This window comes from Setaria viridis, chromosome 7 (assembly GCF_005286985.2).
Source record: "Setaria viridis chromosome 7, Setaria_viridis_v4.0, whole genome shotgun sequence".
Classification (NCBI taxonomy): Eukaryota; Viridiplantae; Streptophyta; class Magnoliopsida; order Poales; family Poaceae; genus Setaria; species Setaria viridis.
In genome coordinates this window covers 23,247,393-23,260,787 of record NC_048269.2, presented here as the reverse complement: position 1 = coordinate 23,260,787, position 13,395 = coordinate 23,247,393, and the positions used below count along the sequence as shown (strand labels likewise).

Here is a 13,395-nt window from a genome sequence, read left to right as displayed (position 1 = left end):
CTAAACAAGTATAATTATTCCGAGAAGTATGCAACAAACTAAGCTGAAAAAAGGTTTAATAGTGGAGTTCGAACTCAGGTCTCCAGGATAAGAAGCTCACCTCCTAACCAGTTGAACCACAACTTAGTTTGTTGCATAATCCTCGGAATAATTATACTTGTTTAGTTCGAAACGCGTAGAGATACGGGGTAGATAGCTCAGCGCCAAGGCTTGGCGCCAAGCCCCCGCCACGTCGGCATCCGCGTCAGCAGCTATGTATAGACCTTGGCGCCAGGATGGCTGGCGCTGAGACGTTGTAGCTTGGCGCCAGCGTGGATGGCGCCAAGCTAAGGTCCATTTTTTGGAATTGACTAAAAAAACAAAAAAGTCGCTCCTCACGTCCTCCGTGTCAGCATTGGCCTAGTACTTTTTATGAAATCCCATGTGGCGAATGAGTAAACAATACAGACACGACGGAGGAGTGGCGGGTCAATTAGCCAACAGCTATTATACTCTGATCTGAATTTGCCTACCATGACGAATAATTGTTGCTCCCACGGTGACAGCTGACAGCTGTAGAGGGCGGGTCGATACGGTTGCTTCTTGTTTTGGCGTAGCCTCGACGTGGTGGACAGATAGCACGTACGGGGCTACGGGCGCGCGCGCGCGTACACACGGCCACACGGGCACGGAGAAGACGACGACGCTGCGCCTCCATTTAGACTGCGTGCGCGTCCGTCCACGGCGAACCAAACAGCCTGGATGGGATGGATGCCCCGCGAGCATTGATGGGAGTCACGATCGGCCACCTGGTGGCGGTCACGTTCGACGCCGTGGAGTGCATGTGCATAATCCGGCCCGGCAACGTGACTACTAGTAGCAGGCAGTCGATCATGTTTCATGTGTAGTAGAGCATACTCTGGCAGATCATATGTACGGAGTACTAGTTGCTAGTTAAATCCTGGCTCACTGTCGAATAAACCCAACGGATGGGATATAGAGCTTCCTTCGTGCTGACATTTCTATGTAGAGTTTACAGAAAAGTTAACTGCTATATGACACGATGACACTTTTTTACGACGGGACTGAAGCATCGAATTCTTGCTTGTGGAAACGGCGTCGATTGAATTATCAACGGGTGGGAACTCAGGGTGTGTTTGGTTGGTTGTATCATTTGATTCATGTATGAAATGATTCAAAATAATAATGATCCTTTTGTTTGGTTGGTGAAATGGACCAACTCATCCAGGATGAGGCCATCCCACTTAATACATTAGTTTACTAATTAGAGTGAATCATATGATACAAGCAATTTGGTTAAATCACCCCATCCAGAATCATCCATGCATGTATCATATGATGCATGCAATCAAACACACCCTCAGAACTTCAGATGGCACACGTACCGGAGCCCGGAGCCGCATGCAGTTCCCGACTCTTGCTGTCTGAGTCGGAAAAACTATTCCATGATGTGCAGTCGCACGAACGTCACCGGTGACCGACGGGGACGGGCCACAACCCTTCTTGCTCTGTCAAGCGCGCGCATAGTGGACTCTATCCAATACACGAACGTAGCTGCTTGGAATAGACGAATAGTCCACAATTCGCACGGCCAGATTCAAGTGTTAACATGTTAGCAGCTCTTCCTCAGGAGTACCTTCGTCGGGACAGTTGGATGTGCCGCGAACGAGTACAGCTCGAGGGTCGTTGGGCCAGAATGGGTCAATGTGCTTGCATGCACAGAAGAGGCAGAGCCCATGTAATGTTGCTACTGCTATATTAGGCAGATGGGAGAGGAGAGATGAGGATCGTGTATGAACTGAATCAACTTGTATTCCAAGCTGTCCTCTGCCTGTATCTCTTTCTCCTTCCCGATCCAATCTAATTGCTACCCTTCTCCAATTCCTGTATCCGTGTCTAGTCCGCTGCTAACAAATTAGTATCAGAGCTCGTCGATCCTTGGGCGAATTCAGATCGAATTGGTTCATAACTCCATTGATTGTCCTGAGCAAACGGATCCGGTGGGTTATTCCTAAGTTCGTACGCTTTGTGCGAATTGAGTAGCCCGTGATTCCAATCCACGCTTGGGCAATTTGTGGGAACCTATCGATCTGGATCCAATCCCTCCCCACGACCAATATACAAGATTCCAATGCCGCCACGGAGCCATGAACCCTGAGACGAAAATCATCATCGACACCCTTACCTAGTGATTCGACGATCTAGAAGCGAAGTGGGAGACACGCTTCACTGAATCGGAGAACAAGTGGGATTCGCACTTCTTCGAGTCCGACAAGAAGTGGGAGCGCAAATTCACTAACCTCAAGGTGTTGCAGGACGCGCGGGTCGACGCGCTACAGCGCGTCGCCGTGTCCTTTGAAGACGGGAAGCCGAAGGTGGATGGTACAGTCGACGACGTCCGTCTCGAGGTACGCAAGCTCTCCAAGCACTGGGAACGGACGGTGCTGGACCGTCCTCATCCCCTTCTGGCGACTACTCCCCCGGCTGCTGAGCGCCCATCTTCTCCGAGCGAAGCCGACATGCACCATGGGCACCGTGTCGACAACTTCCACCGAAGGATAGCTTCGGGTCTGTTACGATCGTAGTTCATCCCCCGGTCAAGGGTGCGTTAGAGCAACTCCAAGAGACTGCTAATCTTACCCCCAATACTTTTTTAGGGAAAAAGGAGAAAAAACGAACTCCAACAGTCCACCCAAACCTTCCCCAATTTTTCAGCAATGCTAAAAAACAGACTACCATCGCGTATATTTTAGCGTTAGCATTCCTCCCCCCAATCCTGATTCCCGCACGCTCGCGCGTCCCTTCCGTTGGGTCCAATACGATGACGTGGCCTGTTTTAAAATATTGGGAGCTATTTATTAGCGATCTGCTGTGGATTGATATGATTTTGGGGGAATGTTTTTTTGAAAGAACCCCAATACATAGTTTTGGGGAAGAATTTTTTGAAGTACTCTTGGAGTTGCACTTACGCCTCCCCACCCCTCCCTAACCTAAATTGTCGGTTCCTCCTTTGCCTAGCTCTAGAAATCGTTGGAGATCTGCTAATTGTGGGGAATCTGGAGGGTCTAGGACAGGACGTTTACCTAAATTAAACTTTTCTAAGTTTGAAGGCGAGAATCCCAAACTCTGGTTGAGTCACTATGAAGATGACTTTGAGCTCTATAATGTTGAACCCTTCCGTTGGATCATGGTAGCATCTATGCATTTTGACACTACTTCTGCACGCTGCTTACAGTCAATAGAGGAAAAGCTTAAAACCTATACTTGGTCTACTTTTTCGGCTACGGTGATAGACCGATTTGGTAGGAATCAGCATGAGCTCCTAGGGGGTCTTTGGATCCCCGAACTAAATTTTAGTCCCTGTCACATCGAATGTTTGGACACTAATTAGGAGTATTAAATATAGGCTAATTACAAAACCAATTTCACAACCCCTAGGCTAAATCGCGAGACGAATCTATTAAGCCTAATTAGTCCATGATTTGACAATATGGTGCTACAGTAAACATTCGCTAATGATGGATTAATTAGGCTTAATAGATTCGTCTCGCGATTTAGCCTAGGGGTTCTGCAATTAGTTTTGTAATTAGCTCATGTTTAGTCCTCCTAATTAGCATCCAAATATCCGATGTGACACAGACTAAACTTTAGCTCCAGGATCCAAACAAACTAGTAGTACGGGAAGATTATGTTGACCATTTTGCTGGGTTAGTTAATTTGTTGGCTGCTTATGAAAGCAAACCAGATCCTCTGCATTATACCATGAGATTCATTGATGGGCTTAGAGAGGATCTACATGCTGTTGTTCTTATTTAGCAACCTTCCTCCCTGGATACTGCTTTTGTTCTCGCTCAATTGCAGGAAGAGATGTCCGTTCCTGTAAGGAAAGGCTGACTATACTCTGCCTCATAAGAATGATGGGCCTTCTTCAGTACAGCTACCTTCTACTCCAAGGTTGAACAAGCATCCTATGGTTCAGCCTTCTGATTGTCGTGGTACAGAGATCGCTAGGCAGCTCTAAAGGCACACCGCCATGCCCAAGACCTTTGTCAAAGATGTGCAGAGCCATGGTCTAGGAACCATGCTTGTGCAGAGAAGATTCAGCTCCATGCTATGCAAGAAGTGTTGCACATGCAGTCTGATGATGTCGCCGGTGAGGACCCCAAAGCCCAACCTGCTGAACAGTTATTTTTTACATTATCTGTCGCTTCTGTGTCTGGCACATCTGCTCCCAGAACTATGTGTATGTTGGGTTCCATTCAAGGACAACAAATCAGGATATTGGTGGACTCTGGCAGCTCTCATACATTCATTAGCTCCCAGTTGGCTCTGAAGTTACAAGGCATGTCTGCTATTGCTTCTCCCCTGTCTGTATAAGTAGCCAATGGTGGAATTATTCAGTATTCTTCTCAGCTCTCACAGGCTTTGTGATCTATTAATGGGTATGAATTCCAATCAGACTTGAAGGCTATTCCTATGTCATCATATGATATGATTCTGGGGTTAGATTGGTTGGAGACCTATAGTCCAATGAAAGTTCACTGGAAGAACAGATGGCTAGCCATACCATATCAAGGGTCTACTGTCCTACTGTATGGTGTGTGTCCTGAACTGCCTAAAGAGATAATTATTGAAGTATGTTAAGTTGAAGTCACTGTGGGTGATATAGTGGAGGTCTCCCTACCTGAACCTATTCAACAGCTCATTGAAGAATTTGCTACGCTTTTTGAGGTACCTGTGGACATGCCCCCTCCCAGATCTTGTGACCACTCTATACGTCCGGTAGATGGTGCTGCTCCTGTCAATATTCAGCCTTACAGATATGCTCCAGCTCTTAAAGATGAAATTGAGAAACAAATTGCAGAAATGTTGAAAGCATGTTTAATCCAACCCTGTTCTAGTCCATTTTCATCTTCTGTGCTGCTGGTTAAGAAGAAGGACAATACATGGAGGCTTTGTGTGGACTATAGGTATCTGAATGCTATCACAATCAAGGGCAAATATCCGGTCCAGTAATTGATGAGTTTTTGGATGAACTATCCCTTGCTAGTTGGTTTTCTAAACTAGACTTGAGAGCTGGATTTCATCAAATTAGATTGAAGCCAGGGAGGAATATAACATTTCAAACTTATTGTGGCCACTCTGAGTTTAGAGTGATGGCATTCGGTCTGACGAGAGCTCCTGGTACCTTTCAGTCAGCAATGAATACCACACTAGCACCATATTTATGGAAATTTGTCATAGTCTTTTTTGACGACATCCTTATATACAGCAGGACATTTGAGGAGCATATTATCCACATCAGGTTGGTATTTGTGCTGTTGGCTAAAGACCAGTAGAAAATCAAATTGACCAAGTGTTCTTTTGCTCAAAGACAAATCAGTTACTTGGGCCATACTATAAGTGAGCAAGGTGTGGGAACTGATCCTCAAAAGGTAGTGGCTATTGCTGGCCGTCCCCTACTACAGCCAAAGAATTAAGGAGTTTCCTTAGGTTGGCAAGCTATTACAGAAAACTCGTGAGACATTTTGGGGTCATCAGTAAGCCATTGATAGATTTACTGAAGAAACACACATTGTTCATTTGGACCAGTGATCATGAGAAGTCCTTCCAAGCACTTAAGTCAGCATTGACTCAAGCTCCATTATTAGCTCTTCCAGACTTCTCCAAGGTGTTCTGCATTGAGACTGATGCCAGTGCATGTGGTGTAGGTGCAGTGCTGTTGCAGGACAATCATCCTTTGGCATTTATTAGCAAGGGCTTGGGACCTAAATCAAGAGGTTTATCCACATATGAGAAGGAGTATTTGGCAATTCTTATGGCTGTGCAACAGTGGAGGTCGTACTTACAATATGCTGAATTTATCATTTATACTGATCAGCGAAGCCTGATCCAACTGACAGAGCAGAGACTGCATACTCCCTGGCAGCAGAAGGTTTTTACCAAGCTTCTCGATCTCCAATATAAGGTGGTGTATAAAAAGGGTACTGAGAATCGGGTGGCAGATGCACTGTCCAGAAAACTAGTTCATTGGTGGTTGAAGGTTATCAGCAAGATGAGAGTGGCCAAGTTATCTATAGATCCTCAAGCTGTGCCTTATTACACCTTGTGCAATGGACTGCTCAGATACAATTCTAGACTATGGATTGGCAACAACACAACCTTGCAGCAAAAACTGATATCTACTTGCCATTCTAGTCCATTGGGAGGTCATTCAGGTGCTCCAGTTACATATATGAGAATGAAGAAATTATTTGCATGGAGAGGTATGAAATCTGCAGTTTTTCAATTTGTTCAGTCCTGCATCATTTGTCAAAAGGCCAAACCAGATAGAGCAAAACTTCCTGGTAAATTGCAACCATTACCTGTTCCATCTGAGGCCTGGCAGATCATCTCCTTAGATTTTGTACAGAAGGGTTACCAACTTCTGGTCATGCCAACTGCATTTTGGTGGTGGTTGACTCGTTTACCAAGTATGGACATTTTATTCCCTTACACCACCCATTCACTATTGCTGCTTGAAATAGACGAATAGTCCACAATTCGCACGGCCAAATTCAAGTGTTAACACTGTGCCGGTGACGGCATCTGCGCTGCACGGTCCGCCCATTTTTAGTATAGTCAAGCCTGTGCCTGTCGATCGCCCGCGCGTCTCGGGCGGGTTTCAACGAGCTCAGCGTCACCCGACGGCCCCGGGGCCGCACCGGCGGCGACATTTCAAGCCGAGGAGCAGGAATTGTACGTGCTCGCGCGCGTACGTGACGGGCGACTTCTCTAAGTTCTTTGTACGCTCTCGAGAGACGGAAACGGACGAGGTGACCAGACTGGGACGAGCTGCATGCTTACCAACTGGTGTGAGTGTGACAGGGATGACGTCATGCGCCGCGGGCTCGCTGCCTTGCTCGCTACTTGCAGGCTGCGGGGTCAAACGGCACTTAAACTGCCGGCGTGAGACGACGACCAGTCGGCCAGGGCAGCGGCAGCATCGGTGTACGCCGCCGGGAGAAGGGCGTGGCCGAGATGATGAGCCTCCTCTGCAGTAGTTCAGGAACCGTTTGGCCCGTGCGCATGGCATCATGCGCGGCGCCATCTCAAGCTGCAACATCTACATCTTCTTGGTAGCGGTATTGCCGTGACAGAGAAATTGGACCGCCTTTTTGTACCTTTGTTAGCTTTTGTTTCCTCTCATAGTCTCTCATGCATCCTGTGGTTCGCAGACTTGGCCGAGGCGTGGAGTTGCAGTTGCAAGTTTGTAACCTTGCGGGCGGCCACACGACTGTGGTTAGCATCTCTTCTGTCAAGTTGGTGTGTTCGTTCTGCCACGCGTGAGCTTCGACGTTACACGGAGCTATATACTCCTAGTAGTATAAGACGTACTGTATCTGACACTGGTAGGAATTAATCCAGCATCACAAGCTGACCCCAATCACAAAGGCACACATTTGAATTGGCAAAGAACAACACACGCGTGCTACGTATTCGGACTCATCGACTCCGATACAGAAACCGCATACATGCAAATCAATGCCACTGGAGCGAGAGCTGCCGGGCATCTAGGCAAAATTAGCTTAGATACACTGGAGCCCCAGCGGACCCTCGACGCACAGCTGGGAGAAGAGGCTCGGGTGCAGCCAGACGCGTACGTTGATCTCGAAGAACATGTCGCTGGCGCACCCGTTCTCGGCGTTGTCGTTGAGGAGGTCGCTGTAGGGGCACGCGAAGGCCTTGAACGCCCCGCAGCACCACTCCGCCGACGGCACGCCCCTGCAGCTCCTGATCACCGAGCCGATGCCGCGCGCGTGCTCGAACCGCACGGGGCTGTCCGCTGCACCAGACATCTACGCACGCCGACCAAACACAGAGCACGCCGGTCAGGATCACGCGCCACCACGCCCGTTAAGCTTGGTTTGATTAGAGCATCGTGTATCGTTTAGTTACCTTGTACCAGCTTGCGCGATCGGTTTTCCGTTGTGTTGAAATTGGAGCACTCAAGGGCGTCCACCGGGGAAAAAAAAACGGAGCACTCAAGGGTGGACAAAAACGGAGCACTCAAGGGCGTCCACCGGAAAAAAAAAAGGACATATAGGTTAGCTGTCACCGCTGAAAAAACGGCTCTTTAGTCCCGGTTGGATAGAACCATAAATCCCGAAAATCCAACCGGGACTAACTATTCGAGACAAAAGGGCCCTTCAGTCCCACGTCATCCACCCAAGACTAAAGACCTCCTTACCAACCGGAACTAAAAAGTTTCAAAGAAATAAAAAAAGCCACCCGCGCTGCCTGCCCACCCTCGCCCACCTCCACCCGCGCCCGTGCCACACACGCCGCCCGCCGCCTGCCTTCGTCCGCACCCGCTGCCGCTCGGCCACCCGTTGCCCGGCCGCGCCACCGTCCTGCCCTCACCTTGCTGCCACTCCTCACTGCCGGTGAGGAGCGAGCAGAGAGGGAAGGGGAGGGGCAGCAGAGGGGGAGGGGGCGACGGTGGCGCATAGAGGGAGGAGAGGATGAGGAGAGGGAGGAGAGGATGAGGAAAGGAAGGGGGTGTTTGGGAGGAGGGGGCTAAATTTTAGCCCCCGTCACATCGAATGTTTGGACACTAATTAGGAGTATTAGACCTACACTAATTACAAAACTAATTACACCACCCCTAGGCTAAATCGCGAGACGAATCTATTAAGTCTAATTAGTCCATGATTTGACAATGTGGTGCTACAATAACTATTCACTAATGATGGATTAATTAGGCTTAATAGATTCGTCTCGCGATTTAGCCTAGGGGTTCTGCAATTAGTTTTATAATTAGCTTATGTTTAGTCCTCCTAATTAGTATCCGAACATCTGATGTGACAGGGCTAAAGTTTAGCTTCCTCCTCCCAAACACCCCCGAAGAAGATAAGGTTGAGAGGAGGAGAGCATTGCCTAGAAGGAAGAAGATAAGGAAGGTGGAGAGAGAGGGGGCCGCGTCCCTTTTGTCCCGATTGGTAATTCGAACTGGGATTAAAGCCCCCCCCCTTTTGTCTGGTTGGTAGGCGTCGGTGCCAGATTTTTTAGCCGTTATAACCAAGACTAAAGGGAGGCTTTAGTCCCGGTTGGTGTTTACAACCGGGACTAAAGTCCTCCTCTGGCGGCCTTTGGTGCCTCATTTTTTGACCAGGACTAAGGCACTTTAGTCTCGGATCTAAAGTTAACCTAGACAAAAGTACCTGAATAGAAGGTTAGTTTTTCAGTAGTGTATAAGAATGCCAAACTATTTTTACAAGTCTCCAATGCTACGATATGTCGGGAAAAAAGGATGCACAAGGTTCTTTTTTAAACACAATATATGTTAGCTGGAAAATATGTATTAATACCAAGATGTACATAATACATAGATGAAAAGGAGGGTGCATAGAATTTGAGAAAGTTAAACATTGTAAGTTTTAACCAATAATTTATCAATTTGTATGCATGCTTGCTGTATAAAATTGTATCAGTAGAATCACACAAATATTTACATATGTTGGTTCTTTAGCACATGATGATATTTTGTAGGAGAAATAATGATCAGATCATAGAACACACAATATAAAATGGAAAAAATGAGAGAGTACGTGATATGAATTTGGGGTTCCCCTCTAATACCGCAAGCCCAACGGCAACCATGGACAATGCGATGCAGTACAAGAGCATCGTGGTAGTGCTTGTGGAACCCATCCCGCTCAGATCTTTTGCCTCTCACAAGCCACAAGGGTTAAGTTTGCGGCTTTTTTTCGTGAGTGCAAATGTTCGAGGAGGAATTGGAGCAGTGGTGCACCACTACGGGAATCAGAATATTTGCCGAGTGCCCTAGGCACTCGGCGAAACCCTAAAAACACTCGGCAAAAGTGTTTGCCGAGTGTTACACTTGGCACACCGCACATGGCAAAAAATTTCTCAGCAAACAAACTTTGCCGAGTGTTTTTTGTCGGGCATTCAGCAAAGCTTTGCTGAGTGCCCAAAAAACACTCGGCAACATTTTTCTAAAAAAATAAAAAATAAAGCACATCGCCGGCCACCGCCGCCGCCGGCCGGCACCACCACCACCACAGCACCACAGCCCCACACTGGCCTCGACCGCGCCGCCGGCCACTTGAAGACCGCCACCGCTCCCGGCCTCGACCGCGCCGCCGCCGCCGCTCCCGGCCTCGACCGCACCACCAACGCCACCGGCAGGAGCTCGGCCGGTTCTCCGTCGCCCAGCTCGACCTCGGAGGCGGCGGATCTGGGAGGCACTGCCGGCTGGCCTACCATGGAAGCCGCCGCCCAGCAGCGCCCTGCTCCGCTTCCTGCTGCCGGTGGCCCGTCCGGATCCGGGGACGGGGGGCACGATGGCGGCCGGATCCGGGAGGAGGGTCGCGGTGGTGGCCGGACCCGGGAAGGGTCGGGGCAGGGCGGCGGAGATGGAGGGGAGGGGGTTGGATCCGGGGAGAGGGAGGTGAGGGAAGGGAGGGGGCCGGGGCCGGGGTGGCGCCGGGATGACGGATGGGGCGGCGGGAGAAGGTGGGGAGGGAGGAGGGAGAAGGAGGGCGCCGCCGGAGGGGAGGGGTCGGGGCCGGCCGCCGGCGTTAGGAGGGGAGGGGCCCGGAAGAGGGAGGAAGGGGAGGAGGGGCGTCGACTGGCAGCATGGAGGGGATGAGGGGCGCTGGGGGAGTGGGGACGGGAGGCTGGGAGAGCGGCAGAGAGGGAAGAGGGGAGGGTGGGGCCACGCCGGCGTGGCGGAGAGGGAGGGGAGGAGGGGGGCACGACGAAGAGGGAGGGGGTGCGCTGGGGGTGTAGTGCGGGAGAGAGAGGAGCGGGGGAGGGGGGCACGGGAAGGAGGGGTAGGGAAAGGAGGGGCATGCGGGGGGCCAGGTGCGGGTCGTTTATTTGCGTAGGGTTGGGGATTTGCCGAGTGCCCTGATCTGGCACTGGGCAAAGCATTGTTTTGCCGAGTGCTCCCATCAATATGTATTTGATTATTCTACTCATATTATTTCATTATTTCATGCAGTTATAGCTTAAATTTAATTTATATCAATTGAAATTCTATAATTGCACTTAATACATTAAAATTATCAAACGGTTCCAAAAAATTACCAAAATTTCACATGAAACAATATATGTTCTCTATTGCCTATAAAAAAGTTTTGTAGTCAAATCAAATTTGACCATCACTTTGACTCCAAATCTTATCGAATCCTTCTCAACATTACAATTCTTCTTCTGAGATGCTTTGGTTTGTAAACATCCTATGTGATGAAATGTGCGAAACTTTCTTAATTTTTTACCACAACCTCCATGTATGATACCATCACATCATGACAAATCTCATAATTTTTCGACTTCGTTTGCTTTTTTTACAATTTAAAAATAATTCGGTCACATGTTCGTGGTTGTGTTTCCTGAAAAAAATGTTTGAAATTTCTTTTTATTTCATGAGTAAGGCCTCAAACTGAGCTAAATAACATAAATATCATTTTTATACTTATTTTATTCTATAATTTGAATCACTGGCGGTTCAAATTTGACTTACACAAAAAATTCCCTTCAAATGCAATTAATTAATTAAATGTAGCAAACAAATCCAAAAATATACCAAATTTTAATATGAAGTACCACATGTTGTATGTGGAGAGTAGAAAAAATTTCAAGGTGAGAAGAGAAAAAAAACTAATTATTTTGCCGAGTGTCAAAAAATCACTCAGCAAACCTCCTCTTTTGCCGAGTGTTTTTTTTACACTCGCGAGTGATTTTTTGACACTCGGCAAAGCTCCTTGTTTGCCGAGTGTTTTTTTTACCGAGTGTTTTTAGCTCGGCCCTCGGCAAAGATCTTGTTTGCCGAGTGTTCGAAAAAAACACTCGGTAAAGAAAAAACACTCGGCAAATTTGAGGTTTCCCGTAGTGGTGGTTAGCGAGACGCCGACCACACCGGCCTCAAAATTTGTGAAGGGAGTTGGTTTTCGCTCAAGGCCTGTTTTTATAGCATGGTTGATGGTGAACTGATTATTATTGTATGTGTGGTTTGAGCTTTGTGTGTACCTCCTGGTTTTGAGAGCATGAGGCAATGATGAACAAATTATTGTGGTTGTGTTGAAAGAGACGACCGAGTCAACTAGCTCTAATTTGCTGTTCTCAACGGTTTCTAATGTAGGAAATGGCCCAAGTTAGTAGTATTAGGAGATCTTCAAAATTTTTCTGAACACGAACGGGCGCAGAGTTGTATGCCATTCTATTGATAAAGCGTAGGAGAATACAAGGATGCAATCCGGGAGGTTTCTTACATGACAAAAACATAAAACATGAGGCAACTAATGAAAAAAAGGATCGCACGTTCTTGCTTGGTGCTCCATGCAAAGAAGTCTAAAAATAATGATCGCATTGCTAGGTTCAACTACAAATTGAACCAGATAGAAGAGGGATTTGGGCAGAATTTAGAGGAAGATCATGGTTCACCATTTATACGCACGGTCACAGGCCGGCCGGGCTGGCCAAAGCTTACGCGGCTCAATGGGCTGCAGCTTGCAGACCTGGGCTTGGCCCACATGCCGTCGTCCGTCCCTGACAGTGACAGGCATGAATGCAATAGCCCTCCAGGAACTCCATAGGCAACAAATCTGAAGCACACGTCCCAGACTCCGTAACATCGTCGTCATGGGTTGCCGAGTTCAGTAATTCTACTAAATCATATATTTTGTATAGAGTTGGGGGGGTCCTTGACATGAAAATGTGCAGAATCCATACCATGCTAGTATAGATACGGAGTATGCTCCAAACTTCATATAGATCGAGCCATTTATTTGTTATGATATTTTGAATGAGGCTACGTATCGACAAGAAAGAAACACATTTCACGAATTAATTTGTCACTCACAAAGTCACATTCCGACAAGCTCAATTGTTCATGCCCTCGTTCATAATAATCTAGTTCTTCCATGATAAGCCACAAGGGACAATCCTAACCCAACTCCAAGCGGTAGTGTGAAATCCCAACCATATATTACTTCGATTCGCTTCAGCCGGACGATTCCATCAGATAAATAAGTTAAGAGGAAAACACACAACTAGAAGATATCATTCCGTATATGAACCCCTTCAATCAAGCTTATTGCTATCGATTTGATGATCCCCATAGGGGTACTTCCTTGCTTCTCCTTCAAAACCGCAAGATATTCACTCGATGACTTGAAGACACTATAAGCACATGTGTAACACAATCTAGAAAATCAAAATAAATTTCAAAAATATGCTAATAACTACTAAAATTTGGAACAACAATACTAATATATTCCAACCTCTCACCCAAAAGTATATAATTATATTTTAAAATGTAACTTTTAAAACAAGCTAATTAGCATAAGTAAACTAATTAGCTTCCCTAAGGGTGGTTTTTTAGAAAAC

At 47.4% G+C, this 13,395-nt stretch overlaps 1 protein-coding gene across 1 annotated transcript; it reads right to left on the bottom strand.

Moving 5' to 3' along the window:
• Nucleotides 1-7,568: 7,568 nt before the first annotated feature.
• Nucleotides 7,569-9,693, bottom strand: LOC117864773 (GPI-anchored protein LLG1-like). The gene is made up of 2 exons (XM_034748870.1): nt 9,622-9,693; nt 7,569-7,838 (listed from the first exon to the last, which is right to left on the bottom strand). The coding sequence occupies exons 1-2, from the start codon at nt 9,691-9,693 to the stop codon at nt 7,569-7,571; spliced, it is 342 nt and encodes a 113-aa protein (XP_034604761.1).
• Between the last annotated feature and the right edge of the window lie 3,702 nt (nt 9,694-13,395).

Coding starts and splice junctions, on each gene's coding strand:
- LOC117864773 (XM_034748870.1), bottom strand. CDS start 9,693: ATGGGTTCCACAAGCACTACCACGATGCTCTTGTACTGCATCGCATTG. Junction 7,839..9,621: donor TGGTTGCCGTTGGGCTTGCG/GTATTAGAGGGG, acceptor CGGCGTGCGTAG/ATGTCTGGTGCAGCGGACAG.